Genomic DNA, 22,500 nt, shown 5'->3' on the forward strand with positions numbered 1-22,500 from the left:
TTGTTTTCTACAGTAAACACTTAGTTCTCTACAGGTAAACACTTGTTTTCTACAGTAAACACTTAGTTCTCTACAGGTAAACACTTGTTTTCTACAGGTAAACACTTGTTTTCTACAGTAAACACTTAGTTCTCTACAGGTAAACACTTGTTTTCTACAGGTAAACACTTGTTTTCTACAGGTAAACACTTGTTTTCTACAGTAAACACTTAGTTCTCTACAGGTAAACACTTGTTTTCTACAGTAAACACTTAGTTCTCTACAGGTAAACACTTGTTTTCTACAGGTAAACACTTGTTTTCTACAGTAAACACTTAGTTCTCTACAGGTAAACACTTGTTTTCTACAGGTAAACACTTGTTTTCTACAGTAAACACTTAGTTCTCTACAGGTAAACACTTGTTTTCTACAGGTAAACACTTGTTTTCTACAGTAAACACTTAGTTCTCTACAGGTAAACACTTGTTTTCTACAGTAAACACTTAGTTCTCTACAGGTAAACACTTGTTTTCTACAGGTAAACACTTAGTTCTCTACAGGTAAACACTTGTTTTCTACAGGTAAACACTTAGTTCTCTACAGTAAACACTTAGTTCTCTACAGGTAAACACTTGTTTTCTACAGGTAAACACTTAGTTTTCTACAGGTAAACACTTAGTTCTCTACAGTAAACACTTAGTTCTCTACAGGTAAACACTTGTTTTCTACAGGTAAACACTTAGTTTTCTACAGGTAAACACTTAGTTCTCTACAGGTAAACACTTAGTTCTCTACAGGTAAACACTTAGTTTTCTACAGGTAAACACTTAGTTCTCTACAGGTAAACACTTAGTTCTCTACAGTAAACACTTAGTTTTCCAGAGGTAAACACTTAGTTTTCCAGAGGTAAACACTTAGTTCTCTACAGTAAACACTTAGTTTTCCAGAGGTAAACACTTAGTTCTCTACAGTAAACACTTAGTTTTCCAGAGGTAAACACTTAGTTCTCTACAGTAAACACTTGTTTGCTAAAGGTAAACACTACCCCCCCCAGGGTGAAGGAGTCCACCGGGTGGCAGCAGGTCTTCACCTCCCCTCGTCTCGACTGGGTGATTGACCGAGTGGCGCTGAACGCCAAAGTGATGGCGGGCTCGCTGGGAGACAACGACAAGATGGTGGCCGTGGCGTCGGGGACGGAGATCATCCTGTGGGCCATCTGTCCCGACGGCAACGGGAACGAGATCGGTGAAGATGAACGATCCACAAATGGTTTGATTCCCAGAAGCGTCTCAGGCTCCGATGATTGACAGGCTTGCACGCGTCTTCCTCCCTGCAGGCGTCTTCAGTCTGAACGTGCCGGTGGAGGCGCTCTTCTTCGTCGGTAACCAGCTGATCGCCACCAGCCACACGGGGAAGGTCGGGGTTTGGAACGCTGTCACCAAACACTGGCAGGTGGGTGGAGCCTCCTGGAACGACAACGAGAGATCAAAGAGTCGATGCTCTTTATCGATTATGGGAACGCATTTTGTGTTTCCGTGTGTTTGAGCTCAGTATTTTACGGGGTCCATGTTTTCAAACTATTCTGCGTGCAGAATCAGGACGTGGTTCCCATCAGCAGCTACGACACCGCCGGCTCCTTCCTCATCCTGGGCTGCAACAACGGCTCCATCTACTACATAGGTGGGTTACGACGTCTGCTGGGGGTCTGGGTAACAACCAGTTCAGAACCAGTTCACACATGTCTAAGCAGAGAGGTGTGTTTGTGTGTTCGTTGGTCAGATGTGCAGAAGTTCCCTCTGAGGATGAAGGACAACGACCTGCTGGTGACGGAGCTGTACAGAGACCCGACTGAGGACGCCATCACTGCTCTCAGCGTCTACCTCACTCCCAAAACCAGTACGCAGCTAAGATCCTGTTCAAAGTGCTGCTGCTAGTGCTACTGCTACTACTGCTACTACTGCTACTACTGCTACTACTGCTACTACTGCTAGTGTTACTGCTACTACTGCTACTACTGCTATTACTGCTACTACTACTACTACTGCTACTACTGCTACTACTGCTACTACTACTACTACTGCTACTACTGCTACTACTGCTACTACTGCTAGTGTTACTGCTACTACTGCTACTACTGCTATTACTGCTAGTGCTACTGCTACTACTGCTACTACTGCTAGTGCTACTGCTACTACTGCTAGTGCTACTACTGCTAGTGCTACTGCTGCTACTGCTACTACTGCTAGTGCTACTACTGCTAGTGATACTACTATGACTGCTACTGCTGCTACTACTGCTAGTGCTACTGCTGCTACTACTGCTAGTGCTACTGCTGCTACTACTGCTAGTGCTACTGCTGCTACTGCTACTACTGCTAGTGCTACTGCTGCTACTGCTACTACTGCTACTGCTTCTACTGCTACTACTGCTAGTGCTACTACTGCTAGTGCTACTACTGCTAGTGCTACTACTGCTACTGCTACTACTGCTACTACTGCTACTACTAGTGCTACTGCTACTACTGCTAGTGCTACTACTGCTACTACTGCTAGTGCTACTGCTGCTACTGCTACTACTGCTAGTGCTACTGCTACTACTGCTAGTGCTACTACTGCTAGTGCTACTGCTACTACTGCTACTGTTAGTGCTACTACTGCTAGTGCTACTGCTAGTGCTACTGCTAGTGCTACTGACTACTGCTGCTACTGCTAGTGCTACTGACTATACTACTAGTGCTACTACTGCTACTGCTACTACTGCTAGTGCTACTACTACTACTACTGCTAGTGCTACTAGTGCTACTACTGCTAGTGCTACTGCTGCTACTACTGCTACTGCTAGTGCTACTACTGCTAGTTCTACTACTACTGCTAGTGCTACTACTGCTGCTAGTGCTACTACTACTGCTAGTGCTACTACGGCTACTGCTACTACTGCTACTCCTACTGACTCTACTGCTACTTCTATTATTACTACTACTACTGCTACTGCTACTACTACTGATTCTACTGCTACTTCTATTATTACTGCTACTACTCAAACAGACCACCTGACATCTGTTTTGAGCCTGAGGCTGAAATGTTCTGGTCCTGTGATCAGGTGACAGCGGGAACTGGATCGAGATTGCGTACGGGACCAGCTCTGGGGCGGTCCGAGTCATCGTTCAGCATCCAGAGACGGTCGGCTCGGGGCCACAGCTCTTCCAGACCTTCTCCGTCCACCGCAGCTCCGTCACCAAGATCATGCTGTCGGAGAAACACCTCATCTCAGGTACGAGTCCTACAGACACCTGGTGCCTCGGGTACGAGTCCTACAGACACCTGGTGCCTCGGGTACGAGTCCTACAGACACCTGGTGCCTCGGTACGAGTCCTACAGACACCTGGTGCCTCGGGTACGAGTCCTACAGACACCTGGTCTCTCGGGTACGAGTCCTACAGACACCTGGTGCCTCGGGTACGAGTCCTACAGACACCTGGTGCCTCGGGTACGAGTCCTACAGACACCTGGTCTCTCGGGTACGAGTCCTACAGACACCTGGTGCCTCGGGTACGAGTCCTACAGACACCTGGTGCCTCGGGTACGAGTCCTACAGACACCTGGTGCCTCGGGTACGAGTCCTACAGACACCTGGTGCCTCGGGTACGAGTCCTACAGACACCTGGTGCCTCGGGTACGAGTCCTACAGACACCTGGTCTCTCGGGTACGAGTCCTACAGACACCTGGTGCCTCGGGTACGAGTCCTACAGACACCTGGTCTCTCGGGTACGAGTCCTACAGACACCTGGTGCCTCGGGTACGAGTCCTACAGACACCTGGTCTCTCGGGTACGAGTCCTACAGACACCTGGTGCCTCGGTACGAGTCCTACAGACACCTGGTGCCTCGGGTACGAGTCCTACAGACACCTGATGCCTCGGGTACGAGTCCTACAGACACCTGGTGCCTCGGTACGAGTCCTACAGACACCTGGTGCCTCGGGTACGAGTCCTACAGACACCTGGTGCCTCGGGTACGAGTCCTACAGACACCTGGTGCCTCGGTACGAGTCCTACAGACACCTGGTGCCTCGGGTACGAGTCCTACAGACACCTGGTGCCTCGGTACGAGTCCTACAGACACCTGGTGCCTCGGGTACGAGTCACTCCAGTGGTTGTTTCTGACGTTCGTCCGTCTTCCGGTAGTTTGTGCCGACAACAACCACGTGCGGACGTGGACCGTGACCCGGTTCAGAGGGATGATCTCCACCCAGCCGGGGTCCACGCCGCTCACCTCCTTCAAGATCCTCAGCCTGGACGACGTGGACGGACACGGAGGCTGCAGCGCCGGCACAGAGATAGGTAACGCCCACAGGGGTCAAAGGTCAAATCTATTCTCATGTTTCCTCCTAAATTGTAATATAAATCTGTAATATTAACAAATGGCCGGTACCAAGTAAAGTAACTTCTCCAGCCGACTTTATAAAAGAGTTTATCTTAAAAGGTTTTTACCAGCTGGTCTGACTGTAATGCTGCCGTTGTCCAGCAGAGGTCTCACTGAAAGGAACAGGAGTTTAGGGTTTCTGTCTGACCCTCATGGCACCTTGACGGACACTTTGAGCCCTTTATAAACCCGGAACATAAGTCTGCATGACTGCACACTTTGCCTGAAGGAATTACCCACAATTCATAGCGTTGTGCCGTCAATTTCGTATTTACATAATTTCAAGCCCTCAGCCATTTACCAGGTATGTTATGTCCCTGGGGGGTTTACGGCTTTAGTGGGAGGTCACAGGGGTCAAAGGTCACAGCGGGTCAGAGGGTGACTGTGCTTTCTGGGTTCAGGTCCGTATGGAGAGAGAGACGATCAGCAGGTGTTCATCCAGAGAGTCGTACCGGACACCGATAAACTCTACGTGAGGCTGTCGTCCAACGGGAAGAGGTGTGTGTGTGTGTGTGTGTGTGTGTGTGTGTGTGTGTACTACTACAAACTGTGAATCATCAGAACCATCATGACATAAAAAACAAGTGCACTCCACATAGTTCATGTTGAAGTGTCCTTGAGCAAGGCACTGAACCCCCAGTTGCTCCTTAATAACTAAGGATCGTCAAATGCAGAGAAGAAACTACCCACGGGGATCAATAAAGGTGTACATTATTATTATTATGAGGCGTTCAAGGACTGTTGGAAAGGTGAAAAACTCACGTTTATTGCTGCTTCTGGCTGATAAACGTGACGTTTTGGTAATTGTTTAAAGAAAACCTGCTTTCTCATGCTGCTGGTTGGTTTTGGGATTCAGAGGGTTAAAAAGTAAGTTTTCTTTATTGTTTAATCATCTGAAACTATTAAGAATCGTTCACTAGACGTTTAGACACGGGCAGCAGGTTCAGCGTGTTTCTACGGGAGCCCAGAGCGGACAAACCACACTGGAGGAGCTTCAGCTGCAATCTGCTCTCTCACCACCAGATGTCACCCAATCTCTTTAAAGGAAAAGTTCACCCAAAATCTGAATCTAATGTTGATGAGAACAACAATGTGATGACAGAGAGCAGGAGAGCCCAGATGATGAACGTGTGTGTGTGTGTGTGTGTGTGTGTGTGTCAGGGTCTGTGAGGTGCGTTCGGTGGACGGCGCGTCCATCACGGCCTTCATGGTCCACGAGTGCGAGGGCTCGAGCCGCATCGGCTCACGGCCTCGCCGCTACCTCTTCAGCGGCCACGGCAACGGCAGCATCCAGATGTGGGACCTGACCACCGCCATGGAGATCGCCGGCAAGGTCGACATCAGAGGTCAGAGTCTCCAACACAGTGTTGTGTGTGTGTGTTTGACGGCTGCGAGTGCTGTGATTGGTCAGGGGAGTGACGGGGGCTTCTCATTGGTTGTATCACAGCGCTGGGCGGGCCGACCGAGGAGGAGCTGCTGGAGCTGCTGGACCAGTGTGACCTGGCTCTGACCAGAACACCTGACAGCACCCCGAGAGCCTCCACCTGCAGGTAACGCGCTGTCCAGGCTTGTTGTTGTTGTTGTTGTTGTTGTTGTTGTTGAGTCATGTGACTTCCTGTCCCCGGCAGTCTTCACTCTCAGCTCACCGACGTCTTCAGGATGGAGCGTCTCCACTCGGCAGCCGGAGCCCGAGCAGCCGGAGCTTCGTGTTCGTCCGTCTCGCTGTGCGGCAGCCTCCCCCGGCAGGCTCCGCCCCCTGCGCCCCTCGCCAAACCTGCGCGAGACTCCGCCCTCTGCGGGCCGCAGACCCTCAGCATTCCCGCCTACACCCACAGCTCCACCTCCAGCCACAACCAGACCTCCAGCCCCCGCCCCCCCAGACACCTGGACCGAGACAGAGACTGGGGGTCCGTGCGGCGGGGGAGCTTCGTGGAGCGCTGCCAGGAGCTCGCCAAGGGTTCAGAGGCGGCGGCGGGCTCTGGGTTCGGGGTCCCGGCGGGGTCGGAGGGCGTCAGGCGGAGCTTAGCGGTGTGCACCGAGTTAGAGGCCAGATTTGGCCTCAGGACCCCGACCACCTTCTCCGTGTCGCCCGGTGCACGCCACTCCCCCGGACCGCCATCGCCGTCGCCCTCGTCTATGTCACACCGCAGGACGACGCCCACTCCCCCGACAAGCCCCACCCTCGCAGCAGTGAGCCCGTCACGGTCCAGTGCGCCCGCCTCGCCACGCCGCGCCGCCACGCCGTCTCCTGGCGACGCGCCGGCTTCTCCCGAGAGCCCGGCGAGTCCGGACAGCCCCCCAGCCGGACCGCCCACCAGCCCCAAACCACACATGAACGAGACCAGCTTCTGATTGGCTGTTCAGACTGAGACGTCCTCTGATTGGCTGTTCAGGCTCAGACGGCCTCTGATTGGCTGTTCAGGCTCAGACGGCCTCTGATTGGCTGTTCAGGCTCAGACGGCCTCTGATTGGCTGTTCAGGCTCAGACGGCCTCTGATTGGCTGTTCAGGCTCAGACGGCCTCTGATTGGCTCTTCAGGCTGAGACGTCCTCTGATTGGCTGTTCAGGCTCAGACGGCCTCTGATTGGCTGTTCAGGCTCAGACGGCCTCTGATTGGCTCTTCAGGCTGAGACGTCCTCTGATTGGCTCTTCAGGCTCAGACGGCCTCTGATTGGCTCTGTTTCTGATATTTGTTATGACATCATTGGATGTTGAATACTTCAGAAAACATTTATTCTTTAATGTTTGTATTTTCAAACGGTATTTTTTACCTTATCACGTCGAGGAAGAGGATCAATAATCTGGTCAAAGCAACGTTATCAATAATTTAGATTAGCTGCAATTTAATATACCGAAAGTACATTTACTCAAGTACAAGTACAAGCTACTTTCCCCTCAGAGGTACATGTTGTACTTTATACTTTACGACCGCTTTAGTTTCCAGATTATTAATCAACTAATAATGAAAGTAATATTTCAGATTAAAGCCGTTAACACGAGCGCCATATTTACATTAATGTAATAACATAAAAGTATTTCTGTGGTATCACTACTGCAATAAATGTGTTTTCAGAAGTGACTTCCTGTGTTGGAGGAGGACGTTGATGATGTCATCGATGATGTCATCGACAGCCTTTGTTTCTATGGCTCTGTAAAACCAAACAGGAAGTGAACTTTTGACTTTTCAGTCCGACGAGTTCAAAACAAACAAAACAAAGTTTGTATCAAATCTTTATTTTTGTAATTTGTGAAATTTTAAATGTGACTGAGTTGTCTCTGATCTTTACAGAGCCGACCCTGAACGCACCGCCGTCACAGCCAATCAGGCTTATAATTAATTATATTTAATTAGAGTTTCCGTCAGTACATTTTTGCAGAACTTTAAATAAGTTCATTGTTTAATTAATAAATATTGTTTTGATTCTGCTGAAATTGATGTAATAAATAATTCTCGCTTTTAAAATGGAAAAAATAGGAAAGTTCACACAATTAGTTTTTTATGACTTTAAGAACATAATCAGATCAAACTGGTTGAGTTTCTTTATTCTTCGTGGGGTTTATTTTATTAAACCTTCAGTTTGTACCTTTTTTTATTTAATGTTTGTTCAGAGACATCAGATTTGAGGTTAACTTTATATTTAAAATGTATAATTTAGTTGATTTTAACAATGACTCATTTTCTAATAAACTGACCATTATTTTCTCTATAAAGTCTTTTTGTTTTCTTTTTGTCAAAAACCCAAAAATAAAAGATGTGTTTGTATAGAAGCTGAAACAAAAGAATGTGTTTGTATATCTGCCTGAAAACTTTATTATCAAATCAGTTGCATATTAATTGATGTTTTCACAATAAATCTATGACACAGATGGAAGTTGTTCAAAAATCAGGCACATCTTGTGTCAAAAAGATGCAGAAAAGCTGGTTCACGTGTTTGTTACTTCCAGACTAGATTCCACAAAGTATCTGAAATACGCCATAATAATAATAATAATAATAATAATACTGTAGTATTCAATAACAAAGTAGCCATTCTGCTTAATACTTTGATAGATTAAGTATGTTGTTGATAATACTTCTGTAATTCTTCAGTTATGTGAAAACCACTTCGTGAACTAAATTACAAAGTGTTACATTTTCCTCTTAAAGCTGTTTGAATAAAATATTCCCCCCGGGTTCTGATTGGCTGCTCGGAAAGGCTCTTTGGCGGTCGGCCAATAGGAGCGGAGAAGCCGTTATTCTCCGCTCCTATTGGCCGACAGCAGTTCCCGTGGAATGAGTGGACATTCCCAATCAGCCAGAGGGACAGAAGCACCCGCGATGCTCCGTGGACCGGGTGTGATCGATCGTCTCTGGTATCGATCATGCGGCTCCTTCTCTGGTGCGTGTGCGCCGCAGCGCTCCACGCCGCCGCTCAGCACCCTGCGGACCGGGAGGAGGGCGGCTCGCAGCCCGGCCGGAGGGCGGCTCTGAGCGGGTGAGCACTGCGTTACGCTCACATGGAGGTCTGCTAGCTGTCCACAGGGTCCGAGTCATGTTTGATCTTTAATATAACTTTACATCATTTAAAGGGACAGTCACACTCAGTGGTCTTCATTCATTCATAAATAGCTTATAACACGTCCAGGTCTTATTTCACTGGTGGTCTGTGACGGATCCGGGTCCCAGTTGAGACCCCTTTACAGAACCAGACTACCGTGTCAGCAGCCGCGAGCCCGTGAAACAACATGCATGCGCTCCGTTGACTTTCATCCTGGTTAGTGACGTCACAGACATGACAGCACTCTGTTGATGAAACATGACGTAGCTGAAGCTTTAAAAGTTCAACCAAGATGACGTAGACTACAAAGACACACAACACGAGTACATCTCATTGTAGTCTCATTGTAGTCACTTTAAATCTCATTGTAGTCACTTTGAGTCTCATTGTAGTCACTTTAAATCTCATTGTAGTCACTTTGAGTCTCATTGTAGTCACTTTAAATCTCATTGTAGTCACTTTGAGTCTCATTGTAGTCACTTTAAATCTCATTGTAGTCACTTTAAATCTCATTGTAGTCACTTTAAATATCATTGTAGTCACTTTGAGTCTCATTGTAGTCACTTTAAATATCATTGTAGTCACTTTGAGTCTCACTGTAGTCACTTTTAGTCTTATTGTAGTCACTTTAAATATCATTGTAGTCACTTTGAGTCTCATTGTAGTCACTTTAAATCTCATTGTAGTCACTTTGAGTCTCATTGTAGTCACTAAGTATCATTGTAGTCACTTTGAGTCTCACTGTAGTCACTTTAAATCTCATTGTAGTCACTTTGAGTCTCATTGTAGTCACTTTGAGTCTCATTGTAGTCACTTTAAGTCTCATTGTAGTCACTTTGAGTCTCATTGTAGTCACTTTAAATCTCATTGTAGTCACTTTGAGTCTCATTGTAGTCACTAAGTCTCATTGTAGTCACTTTGAGTCTCACTGTAGTCACTTTAAATCTCATTGTAGTCACTTTGAGTCTCATTGTAGTCACTTTGAGTCTCATTGTAGTCACTTTAAATCTCATTGTAGTCACTTTGAGTCTCATTGTAGTCTCATTTTAGTCAATTTGAGTCTCATTGTAGTCACTGAGTCTCATTGTAGTCACTTTGAGTCTCATTGTAGTCACTTTGAGTCTCATTGTAGTCACTTTAAATATCATTGTAGTCACTTTGAGTCTCACTGTAGTCACTTTTAGTCTCATTGTAGTCACTTTAAATCTCATTGTAGTCACTTTGAGTCTCATTGTAGTCACTTTTAGTCTCATTGTAGTCACTTTGAGTCTCATTGTAGTCACTTTGAGTCTCATTGTAGTCTCATTGTAGTCAATTTGAGTCTCATTGTAGTCACTGAGTCTCATTGTAGTCACTTTGAGTCTCATTGTAGTCACTTTGAGTCTCATTGTGAGTCTCATTGTAGTCACTTTGAGTCTCATTGTAGTCACTTTGAGTCTCATTGTAGTCACTTTAAATCTCATTGTAGTCACTTTGAGTCTCATTGTAGTCAGACTCAAAGTGACTACAAGTCTCATTGTAGTCACTTTAAGTCTCATTGTAGTCACTGAGTTTCATTGTAGTCACTTTGAGTCTCATTGTAGTTACTTTGAGTCTCATTGTAGTCACTTTAAGTCTCATTGTAGTTACTTTGAGTCTCATTGTAGTCACTTTAAGTCTCATTGTAGTCATTTTAAGTCTCATTGTAGTCATTTTGAGTCTCATTGTAGTCAGAGTCTCATTGTAGTCACTTTGAGTCTCATTGTAGTTACTTTGAGTTTCATTGTAGTTACTTTGAGTCTCATTGTAGTCACTAAGTCTCATTGTAGTTACTTTGAGTCTCATTGTAGTCACTTTGAGTCTCATTGTAGTCACTTTAAGTCTCATTGTAGTTACTTTGAGTCTCATTGTAGTCACTTTGAGTCTCATTGCAGTTACTTTGAGTCTCATTGTAGTCACTAAGTCTCATTGTAGTCACTTTAAGTCTCATTGTAGTCACTTTGAGTCTCATTGTAGTCACTTTAAGTCTCATTGTAGTCACTTTATGTCTCATTGTAGTCACTTTGAGTCTCATTGTAGTCACTTTAAGTCTCATTGTAGTCACTTTGAGTCTCATTGTAGTCACTTTATGTCTCATTGTAGTCACTTTAAGTCTCATTGTATTACTTTGAGTCTCATTGTAGTCACTTTAAGTCTCATTGTAGTCACTTTGAGTCTCATTGTAGTCATTTTGAGTCTCATTGTAGTCACTTGAGAGACACAACAAAGAGACGCAACATCACTACAAAGAGACTTGAATACAAAGATACACAAAACAAATACAAAGAGGCTCAAAACGACCACAAAGAGGTTCAACCACTGCACCCTGCTGGAGGCCAGGTGGCGGGGTCCTCTCCTCGTCTGCGTCCCGGGGCCATTGACTCATAATGTTTGTTCCTTGAAAGTCGATTCAGTAGTTGTTGAACTCAAATCCAGGAATGAAAAGCTGCTGGTGCTAAAGATGCAAAGTTAGAGCGTCAATGGTGTGTCTGAACAACGTGTAATGTCAATCTGTTTCAGTCCGTCAAGCCCACCTGAAGATGATTCGGTCGGTCAAACATTTTACCTTCCAGCTGTTCTCTACCTGTGTGTGTGTGTGTGTGTGTGTGTGTGTGTGTGTGTGTGTGTGTGTGTGTGTGTGTGTGTGTGTGTGTGTGTGTGTGTGTGTGTGTGTGTGTGTGTGTGTGTGTGTGTGTGTGTGTGTGTGTGTGTGTGTGTGTGTGTGTGTGTGTGTGTGTGTGTGTGTGTGTGTGTAATAAACCATAAAAGTACCCGACCAATCAGCATCTGTCAGACTGCAGACACCTCAGGAATGTGTGAAATTCTGTGCTGTGTGTGTGTGTGACCAGCCTCAAGTGCAAGTCTGACTGACGGTCAAGTGATGAATGCAAAATCAACACCCCCCCCCCCCCCCCCCACACACACACTAATCCTAAACTTTGTGAACTTACTGACTGGTCTTATAAACTGTGTGTGTGTGTGTGTGTAAACACCAGATTTAAAGAGGTTTGTATTAGTGTGTGAAAAGAGGAAAAAGTCCTTATGACTTAAAAGTCCTGTGAGATGGTTAACACACACACTGAACTTGTTTTAGTGTCCTTGTGAGGACCAATTCATCTGTGGGGACTCGGGTCATGACCTCCTGTAATTTAGGACCTTCATCTGCAGATCTCAGGACACCGCTATAAACATTTCTGTCACTTTGAGTCTGAACTGAATCTGATTATTATAAAGACCGGATTATTGTTCAACATGTGTCTGTTGGTTGAGTAACGGACCGTTATTGATCCGTACGGCCGATAGCGTTTGTATGTTTCAGATGGACCTGGTCTGGGTCGTTGGTCCTCTAATGGTTCTGTATGTTTCAGATGGAGCTGGTCTGGGTCGTTGGTCCTCTAATGGTTCTGTATGTTTCAGATGGACCTGGTCTGGGTCGTTGGTCCTCTAATGGTTCTGTATGTTTCAGATGGAGCTGGTCTGGGTCGTTGGTCCTCTAATGGTTCTGTTTGTTTCAGATGGAGCTGGTCTGGGTCGTTGGTCCTCTAATGGTTCTGTATGTTTCAGATGGACCTGGTCTGGGTCGTTGGTCCTCTAATGGTTCTGTATGTTTCAGATGGACCTGGTCTGGGTCGTTGGTCCTCTAATGGTTCTGTATGTTTCAGATGGACCTGGTCTGGGTCGTTGGTCCTCTAATGGTTCTGTATGTTTCAGATGGACCTGGGAGCCGACAGAGAGTTCAGTGTTCCTGCAGTATGAAGAAAGGAGTGTTTGATGTTTGATGTTTCATATTTGATGTTTGATGTTTCATATTTGATGTTTGATGTTTCATATTTGATGTTTGATCCTCTCGGAGACTCAGAACAACAGAGCGTCTGTGAACGCATCCCACGTCTAGAGGACCTCTTCCTCTCAGACAGAAATGTCCTTTTGATTCAGATTTAAGACAAATATAAAAAATTAGAAAATGCACAATCAAAAAATACATACAAATAAATAAATAATGAGAATAATAATAAGAAAAATGAATAGAAAAAAATATAAAATTAACAAACAAAACAATAGTGCAAAGATGTCGACACACACATACAAACACACAACAGTGTAGAAGTACAAGAGTCTACATTCATTTACATTATACTTTTACTGAAGGAACATTTTATTAATATTATTTTGTGGTATTAATACTTTTACTGTAACACAATTGTGTTATTTTGGGCTGTTAGTACTTTTAGTCCAACACAGTACTTTTGTAGTTTTACTGCAGTTGAGGATCCGATTACTTCCTTTTTAATGTTTTTTATAATATAATGAGATTTAATGTTCACGTAACGGAAGTAACACATCTCAGGGTCGGGGGTTCGATGTCCTATTATTATATTAAATATAACATGTCTCTTCTGCCATTTGACGATGATTCCTTAATATGAATCCCTCCCTCTCTGCAGCCCTCGTGCCTGTGGGGGGCGCTGTTGTGTCGGCTGGACGTTGTCGCCCAGAACCGGACGATGCACCAAACGTGAGTACGGACGCCATTCGTTGTCCCGCCTTGAAGCGAACCTCCGGCTCACTGCGGGACTCCAAATGGCTGCGACAGCTGAGCCGTGGAGGCTGATTCAAAGTAATATTATGTTTGTTATCATTCATCTGCAGCCGGCATGTATATTATAATGTATGTAGATATTACAGTTGCTCTCATAGATAACTTTTTATTTTACTTTAGTATAAAACTTGACTAAAAAATAATTCATAAAAAGCGTGTTCACACTAATTCATTGTTATTTAGGTGTCACTTAAAAAACTAAATGTCAAAAGAAACAGTTTCATTATTATAAATAATATATTTGCTTGTTTTTAATATTCAACAAATTCTGCTCATATTTAAAAAGAAGTCAAAGGTAATAATTACACCGTGTCCTTAAAATGTGAAAGAGCCAAGTCAACTGCAAGTCCCAGAGTGCATTGCGGTAGTGCTGCGGATGGCGGAGTGAAGAGTTATATTATATATTTGCAGAATATATATATATTTGGTATAAACATGGATGACTAAAGAAAATGTCATAAATGAGAAGCTGGTAAGAAGCAGCTAATATTGAGCTATTCTGTATTTAGCAAGAAGATAAGATAAACCTTTATTGATCTCCAGATGTCACAGAAATATGTGCAGATACATAAAGAAAGTAACAGAAACAAACAATAATAAATATATATTAAATAACAAATTGGATAAAACCTCTTGACTAATAAGTCTGATGTAAAACAATATCAAAGTCTTTACCAATATAATAAATGTGTCCCGTGTGTAATGTTAATATAGTCTCGTTGGTTTTCTGGACCAGCATGGAGCCGCTTAGTGGAGCGCTGTTGGTCCAGTAGCATCAGTCAGCTGCTGAGTCACTACAGATGTGGCTCTTCATGTCCAGACTGATGCTGCTCCACGTCTCACTGTTCAAACCTGGACTCCAGAGTCCACATGCAGGACCGGATTTATGAGCGGATCAACGATGCTTAAGGGCTTTACGTGGTTCTGAATGGAGAGTGAGAATGTGGACTTTATAGGATCCACATGTCGACCTGAGAGGAAGAACAACATATCCTCTGTTTCTGCTTATCTGCTGATCAGTGTGCTACATATACAGCTTCTTTATGTTTTCATCAGGGGGAAGTCCTCTTATTACTTTGTTACTAACTCATACATGTTGTTACTTTGTTAATAACTCATACATGTTGTTACTTTGTTAATAACACATACATGTTGTTACTTTGTTACTAACACATACATGTTGTTACTTTGTTACTAACTCATACATGTTGTTACTTTGTTACTAACTCATACATGTTGTTACTTTGTTAATAACACATACATGTTGTTACTAACTCATACATGTTGTTACTTTGTTAATAACACATACATGTTGTTAATAACACATACATGTTGTTACTAACTCATACATGTTGTTACTTTGTTAATAACACATACATGTTGTTACTAACTCATACATGTTATTACTTTGTTACTAACATACATGTTGTTACTTAGTTAATAACAATACATGTTGTTACTAACTCATACATGTTGTTACTAACACATACATGTTGTTACTTTGTTAATAACACATACATGTTGTTACTTTGTTAATAACACATACATGTTGTTACTAACTCATACATGTTGTTACTAACACATACATGTTGTTACTTTGTTAATAACACATACATGTTGTTACTAACTCATACATGTTGTTACTAACACATACATGTTGTTACTTTGTTAATAACTCGTACATGTTGTTACTTTGTTAATAACACATACATGTTGTTACTTTGTTACTAACTCATACATGTTGTTACTTTGTTACTAACTCATACATGTTGTTACTTTGTTAATAACACATACATGTTGTTACTAACTCATACATGTTGTTACTTTGTTAATAACACATACATGTTGTTAATAACACATACATGTTGTTACTAACTCATACATGTTGTTACTTTGTTAATAACACATACATGTTGTTACTAACTCATACATGTTGTTACTTTGTTAATAACACATACATGTTGTTAATAACACATACATGTTGTTACTAACACATACATGTTGTTACTTTGTTAATAACACATACATGTTGTTACTAACACATACATGTTGTTACTTTGTTAATAACACATACATGTTGTTACTTTGTTACTAACACATACATGTTGTTACTTTGTTAATAACACATACATGTTGTTACTTTGTTACTAACTCATACATGTTGTTACTTTGTTAATAACACATACATGTTGTTACTAACTCATACATGTTGTTACTAACATACATGTTGTTACTTTGTTAATAACACATACATGTTGTTACTAACACATACATGTTGTTACTTTGTTACTAACACATACATGTTGTTACTAACTCATACATGTTGTTACTAACATACATGTTGTTACTTTGTTAACACATACATGTTGTTACTAACACATACATGTTGTTACTTTGTTACTAACTCGTACATGTTGTTACTTTGTTAATAACACATACATGTTGTTACTTTGTTACTAACTCGTACATGTTGTTACTTTGTTAATAACACATACATGTTGTTACTAACTCATACATGTTGTTACTAACATACATGTTGTTACTTTGTTAACACATACATGTTGTTACTAACACATACATGTTGTTACTTTGTTAATAACACATACATGCTTTGGCCACACCCTCCACCTTGTTCTTGCATATGGCATTGACATTGAGCATTTGGAGGTCTTCCCACAGAACCCTCTTCTGTCAGACCATTACCTCATAACTTTTGAGTTTATACTCCCCGAGTGTACACCGTTAGTCAAAAGTTTCTACACCAGATGTCTAACTGACAGTGCTGTAGCTAAATTTATAGAAGCGATTCCTTCTGCATTTGATTCAATACCACGTCTCAATGTGACGGAGGACTCCTGTGCTAACTTTAGTCCGTCCCAGATTGATCATATTGTCGATAGTGCTACAGGCTCACTGAGAATGACACTAGACTTGATAGCCCCACTGAAGAAAAAGACAGTGAGGCAAAGGAGGTTTGCTCCCTGGTAGAACCCTCAGACCCGCGACCTAAAGCAAACTTCACGAAAGCTCCAAAGCATATGGCGTTCCACCAATCTGGAAGAATCACGCTTAGTTTGGCGAGATAGTCTTAAAACATATAAAAAGGCTCTCCGTAATGCCAGAGCAGCCTATTACTCATCAATAATAGAGAAAAATAAGAACAACCCCAGGGTTCTCTTTAGCACTGTAGCCAGGCTGACAGAGAGTCACAGCTCTGTGGAGCCGTGTATTCCTATAGACCTCAGTAGTAATGACTTCATGAACTTCTTCAATGAAAAGATTTGAACTATTAGAGGCAAGATTGATGCTCTCTTGCCCTTAACTACTACCGATCTGTCATCAAGAGGAGTGGCCTTGGAAACGGCTGTATGCCCTGGTGTATATTTGGATAGCTTTTCTCCCATTAACGTAGACCAATTGTCCTCAATGGTTTCTACTTCTAAACCGTCTACCTGTCTCTTAGACCCCATCCCAACGAGGCTGCTTAAAGACGTGTTGCCTTTAATTGGCACCTCTCTGCTGGATATTGTTAATGTGTCTTTGCTAACAGGCCATGTAACACATTCCTTCAAAGTAGCTGTAATTAAACCTCTCCTGAAAAAGCCCACTCTTAATCCAGAGGTGTTGGCTAACTACAGACCAATCTCTAACCTTCCCTTCCTCTCTAAGATCCTTGAGAAAGTAGTCGCAAATCAGTTGTGCGACTTCCTACATCAGAATAGTTTATTTGAGGAGTTTCAGTCAGGATTTAGAAAACACCACAGCACACAGACAGCACTGGTGAAAATTACTAATGACCTCCTAATTGCATCAGATAAAGGACTCATCTCCGTACTGGTATTATTAGACCTTAGTGCTGCGTTCGACACCATTGATCATGACATCCTATTACAGAGACTGGATCAGTCGATTGGCATTTCAGGTACCGCACTAAGTTGGTTTAAATCCTATTTATCAGATCGATCTCAATTTGTATTTGTAAACGATGAAGCCTCAATGACCACCAACGTTAATCACGGAGTTCCACAAGGTTCTGTGCTTGGACCAATTTTATTTACCTTATATATGCTTCCTTTGGGCAATATTATCAGGAAACACTGCATAAACTTTCATTGCTATGCAGACGATACTCAATTATATCTATCGATCAAACCAGAGGAGACCAACCAGCTCGCTAAAATTCAAGAATGTCTTAAAGACATAAAAACATGGATGACCTGCAACTTCCTGATGTTAAACTCAGACAAAACTGAAGTTATTTTACTGGCCCTGAACACCTCAGAGATCAATTATCTGGTGATGTGGTTTCTGTAGATGGCATTTCCCTCGCATCCAACACCACTGTAAAGAATCTAGGCGTTATCTTTGACCGAGACTTGTCCTTTAACTCCCACGTTAAGCAAATCTCAAGGACTGCATTTTTTCATCTACGTAACATTTCAAAAATCAGGCACATCTTGTCTCAAAAAGATGCAGAAAAGCTGGTTCACGCGTTTGTTACTTCCAGACTAGATTACTGTAACTCCTCATTATCAGGCTGCCCTAATAAGTCTCTTAAATCCCTCCAGTTGATCCAGAATGCTGCAGCTCGTGTACTCACAAAAACTAAGAAAAGAGATCACATGACTCCTGTATTAGCTGCTCTGCACTGGCTCCCTGTAAAATCAAGAATCACATTTAAAATTCTTCTCCTCACCTACAAAGCCTTGATTGGTGATGCACCATCATATCTTAAGGAGCTTGTAGTACCATATTGCCCCACTAGAGAGCTGCGCTCACTAAATGCGGGGCTACTTGTGGTTCCTAGAGTCCTAAAAAGTAGGATGGGAGCAAGAGCCTTCAGTTATCAAGCTCCTCTTTTATGGAACCAGCTTCCACTTTCAGTCCGGGAGGCAGACACAGTCACCTCATTCAAGAATAGACTTAAGACTTTCCTCTTTAATAGTGCTTATAGTTAGGGCTGAATCAGGTTTGCCCTGGTCCAGCCCCTTGATATGCTGCTATAGGCTTATAGGCTGCTGGGGGATGTTTTAGGATACACTGAGCACCTCTCTCCTCTTCTCTCTCTCCTTATGGATGAATTTACATCTCTCCATTGCACCTTATTAACTCTGCTTCCTCCCCGGAGTCGTTGTGACTTCACGTCTCAGAGGGTCCATTGGACCTGGAGATGTCTGATGCCTGGTGAGCCGGCCTCCCACCTTGGCCCTGCTGATGCCCCGCCCCCTCCTCTCTACCTCCTTCTGTTTCATGGATTGGAGTTCCATTCATACATTGTCATATTCATGTAATGTGTTTATGTAACTTTGTTAATGCTGTTCATTCTGTACACATGACATCTATTGCTTCTGTCCATCCGGGGAGAGGGATCCTCCTCTGTTGCTCTCCTGAAGGTTTCTTCCCTTTTTTCCCTGTGAAAGGTTATTTTTGGGGAGTTTTTCCTGATTCGATGTGAGGTCCTGGGACAGGGATGTCGTATGTGTACAGATTGTAAAGCCCTCTGAGGCAAATTTGTAATTTGTGATATTGGGCTATACAAAATAAACAAAAATAAAAAAATAAAAAAAAAACATGTTGTTACTAACTCATACATATTGTTACTAACATACATGTTGTTACTTTGTTAATAACACATACATGTTGTTACTAACACATACATGTTGTTACTTTGTTACTAACTCGTACATGTTGTTACTTTGTTAATAACACATACATGTTGTTACTAACATACATGTTGTTACTTTGTTACTAACTCGTACATGTTGTTACTTTGTTAATAACACATACATGTTGTTACTAACATACATGTTGTTACTTTGTTAATAACTCATACATGTTGTTACTAACACATACATGTTGTTACTTTGTTAATAACACATACATGTTGTTACTAACTCATACATGTTGTTACTAACATACATGTTGTTACTTTGTTAATAACACATACATGTTGTTACTAACACATACATGTTGTTACTTTGTTACTAACACATACATGTTATTACTTTGTTAATAACACATACATGTTGTTACTTTGTTAATAACACATACATGTTGTTACTTTGTTACTAACTCATACATGTTGTTACTTTGTTAATAACACATACATGTTGTTACTAACTCATACATGTTGTTACTAACATACATGTTGTTACTTTGTTAACACATACATGTTGTTACTAACACATACATGTTGTTACTTTGTTAATAACACATACATGTTGTTACTAACTCATACATGTTGTTACTAACATACATGTTGTTACTTTGTTAATAACACATACATGTTGTTACTAACACATACATGTTGTTACTTTGTTAATAACACATACATGTTGTTAGTAACGCATACATGTTACTTTGTTACTAACTCATACATGTTACTTTGTTACTAACTCATACATGTTGTTACTTTGTTACTAACTCATACATGTTGTTACTTTGTTAATAACACATACATGTTGTTACTTTGTTAACTCATACATGTTGTTACTAACTCATACATGTTGTTACTTTGTTAATAACACATACATGTTGTTACTAACTCATACATGTTGTTACTTTGTTAATAACACATACATGTTGTTACTAACTCGTACATGTTGTTACTAACTCATACATGTTGTTACTAACTCATACATGTTGTTACTAACACATACATAGTGTTACTAACTCATACATGTTGTTACTTTGTTAATAACACATACATGTTGTTACTAACTCATACATGTTGTTACTTTGTTAATAACACATACATGTTGTTAATAACACATACATGTTGTTACTAACACATACATGTTGTTACTTTGTTAATAACACATACATGTTGTTACTAACACATACATGTTGTTACTTTGTTAATAACTCATACATGTTGTTACTTTGTTAATAACTCATACATGTTGTTACTTTGTTAATAACACATACATGTTGTTACTAACTCATACATGTTGTTACTTTGTTAATAACACATACATGTTGTTACTAACACATACATGTTGTTACTTTGTTAATAACACATTCATGTTGTTACTAACACATACATGTTGTTACTTTGTTTATAACTCATACATGTTGTTACTTTGTTAATAACTCATACATGTTGTTACTTTGTTAATAACTCATACATGTTATTGTTGATGGTCAATAAATATTCCTGAATGTTGTCACATTAAATAATAATGATAAACTTGTTAGAGTCTAAAACCCTGTCTCTTTTCCTCTCTTGCTCACCTTTCCTCTCACCTTGTCTCCTCTCATCTCCTCTACTTTCCTCATCTCCTTGTCTCCTCTGCTCCTTGTCACCTCCTCTCCCTTCCTTGTCTCCTCCCTTCCTTTTCCCCTCCTCTCCCCTCCTTGTCTATTCCTCTCCCTTCCTTGTCTCCTCCCCTCCGTGTCTCCTACTCTCCTTGTCCCCTCCCCTCCATGTCCCCTCCCCTCCTTCTCTCCTTGTCTCCTCTCCTCTTGTAGCCAGGTGTCTTCCTCGTTGCCTTAACCTGTCGTCGTGCCGACAGTCAAACCGCTGTGTGTGTCGACGAGGTTTCCATGGTGACCGCTGTGAGTTTTCCTCGCTGACCGGCGTCCGTCTCCTCAAATCTCCCATCAGACCTGAACCAGGAGCTGCAGAACCGAATCCACCTGAGGCCCTCAAGAAAGAGAAGGCTGCTGAGACCCCGAACACACAGGAGGAGAACCAAGCCGCCCGTCCACAGACAAGAGACACAGAGGAGGAGGAGGGAGCCAGAACTGCAGAGTTCAAAACAGGAACTCCAAAGGAGAAAGAGGAACCCTCACACTCCTCTAAATCCCCCTCTGAGGACCCATTGAAGTCCTCTCGAGACCTGAACCTGGAGACCAGGTCCAGAACAGAGAACACAGTGACGTCCTCTAGAGACCTGAACCTGGAGACCAGGTCCAGAACAGAGAACACAGTGACGTCCTCTAGAGACCTGAACCTGGAGTCAAGGTCCAGAACACAGGTCCCATTGTTATCCTCTAGAGACCTGAACCTGGAGACCAGATCCATAACACAGGGGCCATTGTTATCCTCTAGAGACCTGAACCTGGAGACCAGGTCCAGAACAGAGGGCCCATTGAATCTGGACTCCAGACCTGATCCAGAGCCTGATCCTGGACCGAGAGGACGGGAAGGTGTGCAAGGAGAGAAGAAGAAGGAGGCGAGGACGCAGTCGTTGAGGTAACACAACAAAACCCTAAACATCAACGTTTACATGAAGAATAACTTTGTTCACATGTTTAAACTTATTATTTAATTATATTATGAATTATTTATTATTAGTTATCACATCACTAAATCTGTGAAATACTACTACTACTACTGCTGCTACTACTGCTGCTAATGCTACTACTACTACTACTACTACTACTACTACTACTACTACTGCTACTACTACTACTGCTACTGCTGATACTACTACTACTGCTACTACTACTGCTGCTACTACTGCTGCTAATGCTACTACTACTACTGCTACTACTGCTGCTACTACTGCTACTACTACTACTACTACTACTGCTACTAATGCTACTACTACTACTGCTACTACTGCTGCTAATGCTACTACTACTACTACTGCTAATGCTACTACTACTACTACTGCTACTACTGCTACTACTACTACTGCTACTACTACTACTACTGCTACTACTACTACTGCTGCTAATACTACTACTACTACTACTACTACTACTACTACTGTTACTACTGCTACTACTACTGCTACTACTGCTACTACTGCTGCTAATGTTACTACTACTACTGCTACTACTGCTACTACTACTACTGCCACTACTGCTGCTAATGCTACTACTACTACTGCCACTACTGCTGCTAATGCTACTACTACTACTGCTACTACTACTACTACTACTACTGCTACTACTGCTGCTAATGCTACTACTACTACTGCCACTACTGCTGCTA

The 22,500-nt window shown here is 42.4% G+C and overlaps 2 protein-coding genes across 2 annotated transcripts in view; both read left to right on the forward strand.

The window, feature by feature from the left end:
• The window catches only part of shkbp1 (SH3KBP1 binding protein 1), a 13,958-nt gene extending 7,114 nt beyond the window's left edge, over nt 1-6,844 (forward strand). The window contains 10 exon segments of the mRNA XM_034549075.1: nt 1,034-1,224; nt 1,316-1,431; nt 1,572-1,659; nt 1,759-1,875; nt 3,079-3,249; nt 4,163-4,318; nt 4,802-4,898; nt 5,562-5,746; nt 5,848-5,950; nt 6,029-6,844. Of these exon segments, the coding sequence (XP_034404966.1) occupies nt 1,034-1,224; nt 1,316-1,431; nt 1,572-1,659; nt 1,759-1,875; nt 3,079-3,249; nt 4,163-4,318; nt 4,802-4,898; nt 5,562-5,746; nt 5,848-5,950; nt 6,029-6,752 (1,948 nt within the window). The 3' untranslated portion in view covers nt 6,753-6,844.
• Nucleotides 6,845-8,707: 1,863 nt separating this feature from the next.
• LOC117741904 (latent-transforming growth factor beta-binding protein 4) overlaps nt 8,708-22,500 on the forward strand; it is an 88,865-nt gene continuing 75,072 nt past the window's right edge. The window contains exons 1-3 of the mRNA XM_034549166.1: nt 8,708-8,875; nt 13,402-13,472; nt 21,027-21,753. Of these exons, the coding sequence (XP_034405057.1) occupies nt 8,763-8,875; nt 13,402-13,472; nt 21,027-21,753 (911 nt within the window). The 5' untranslated portion in view covers nt 8,708-8,762. The remainder of the gene's footprint in view (nt 8,876-13,401; nt 13,473-21,026; nt 21,754-22,500) is intronic.

Source organism: Cyclopterus lumpus, chromosome 13 (genome assembly GCF_009769545.1).
Source record: "Cyclopterus lumpus isolate fCycLum1 chromosome 13, fCycLum1.pri, whole genome shotgun sequence".
Taxonomy (NCBI): Eukaryota; Metazoa; Chordata; class Actinopteri; order Perciformes; family Cyclopteridae; genus Cyclopterus; species Cyclopterus lumpus.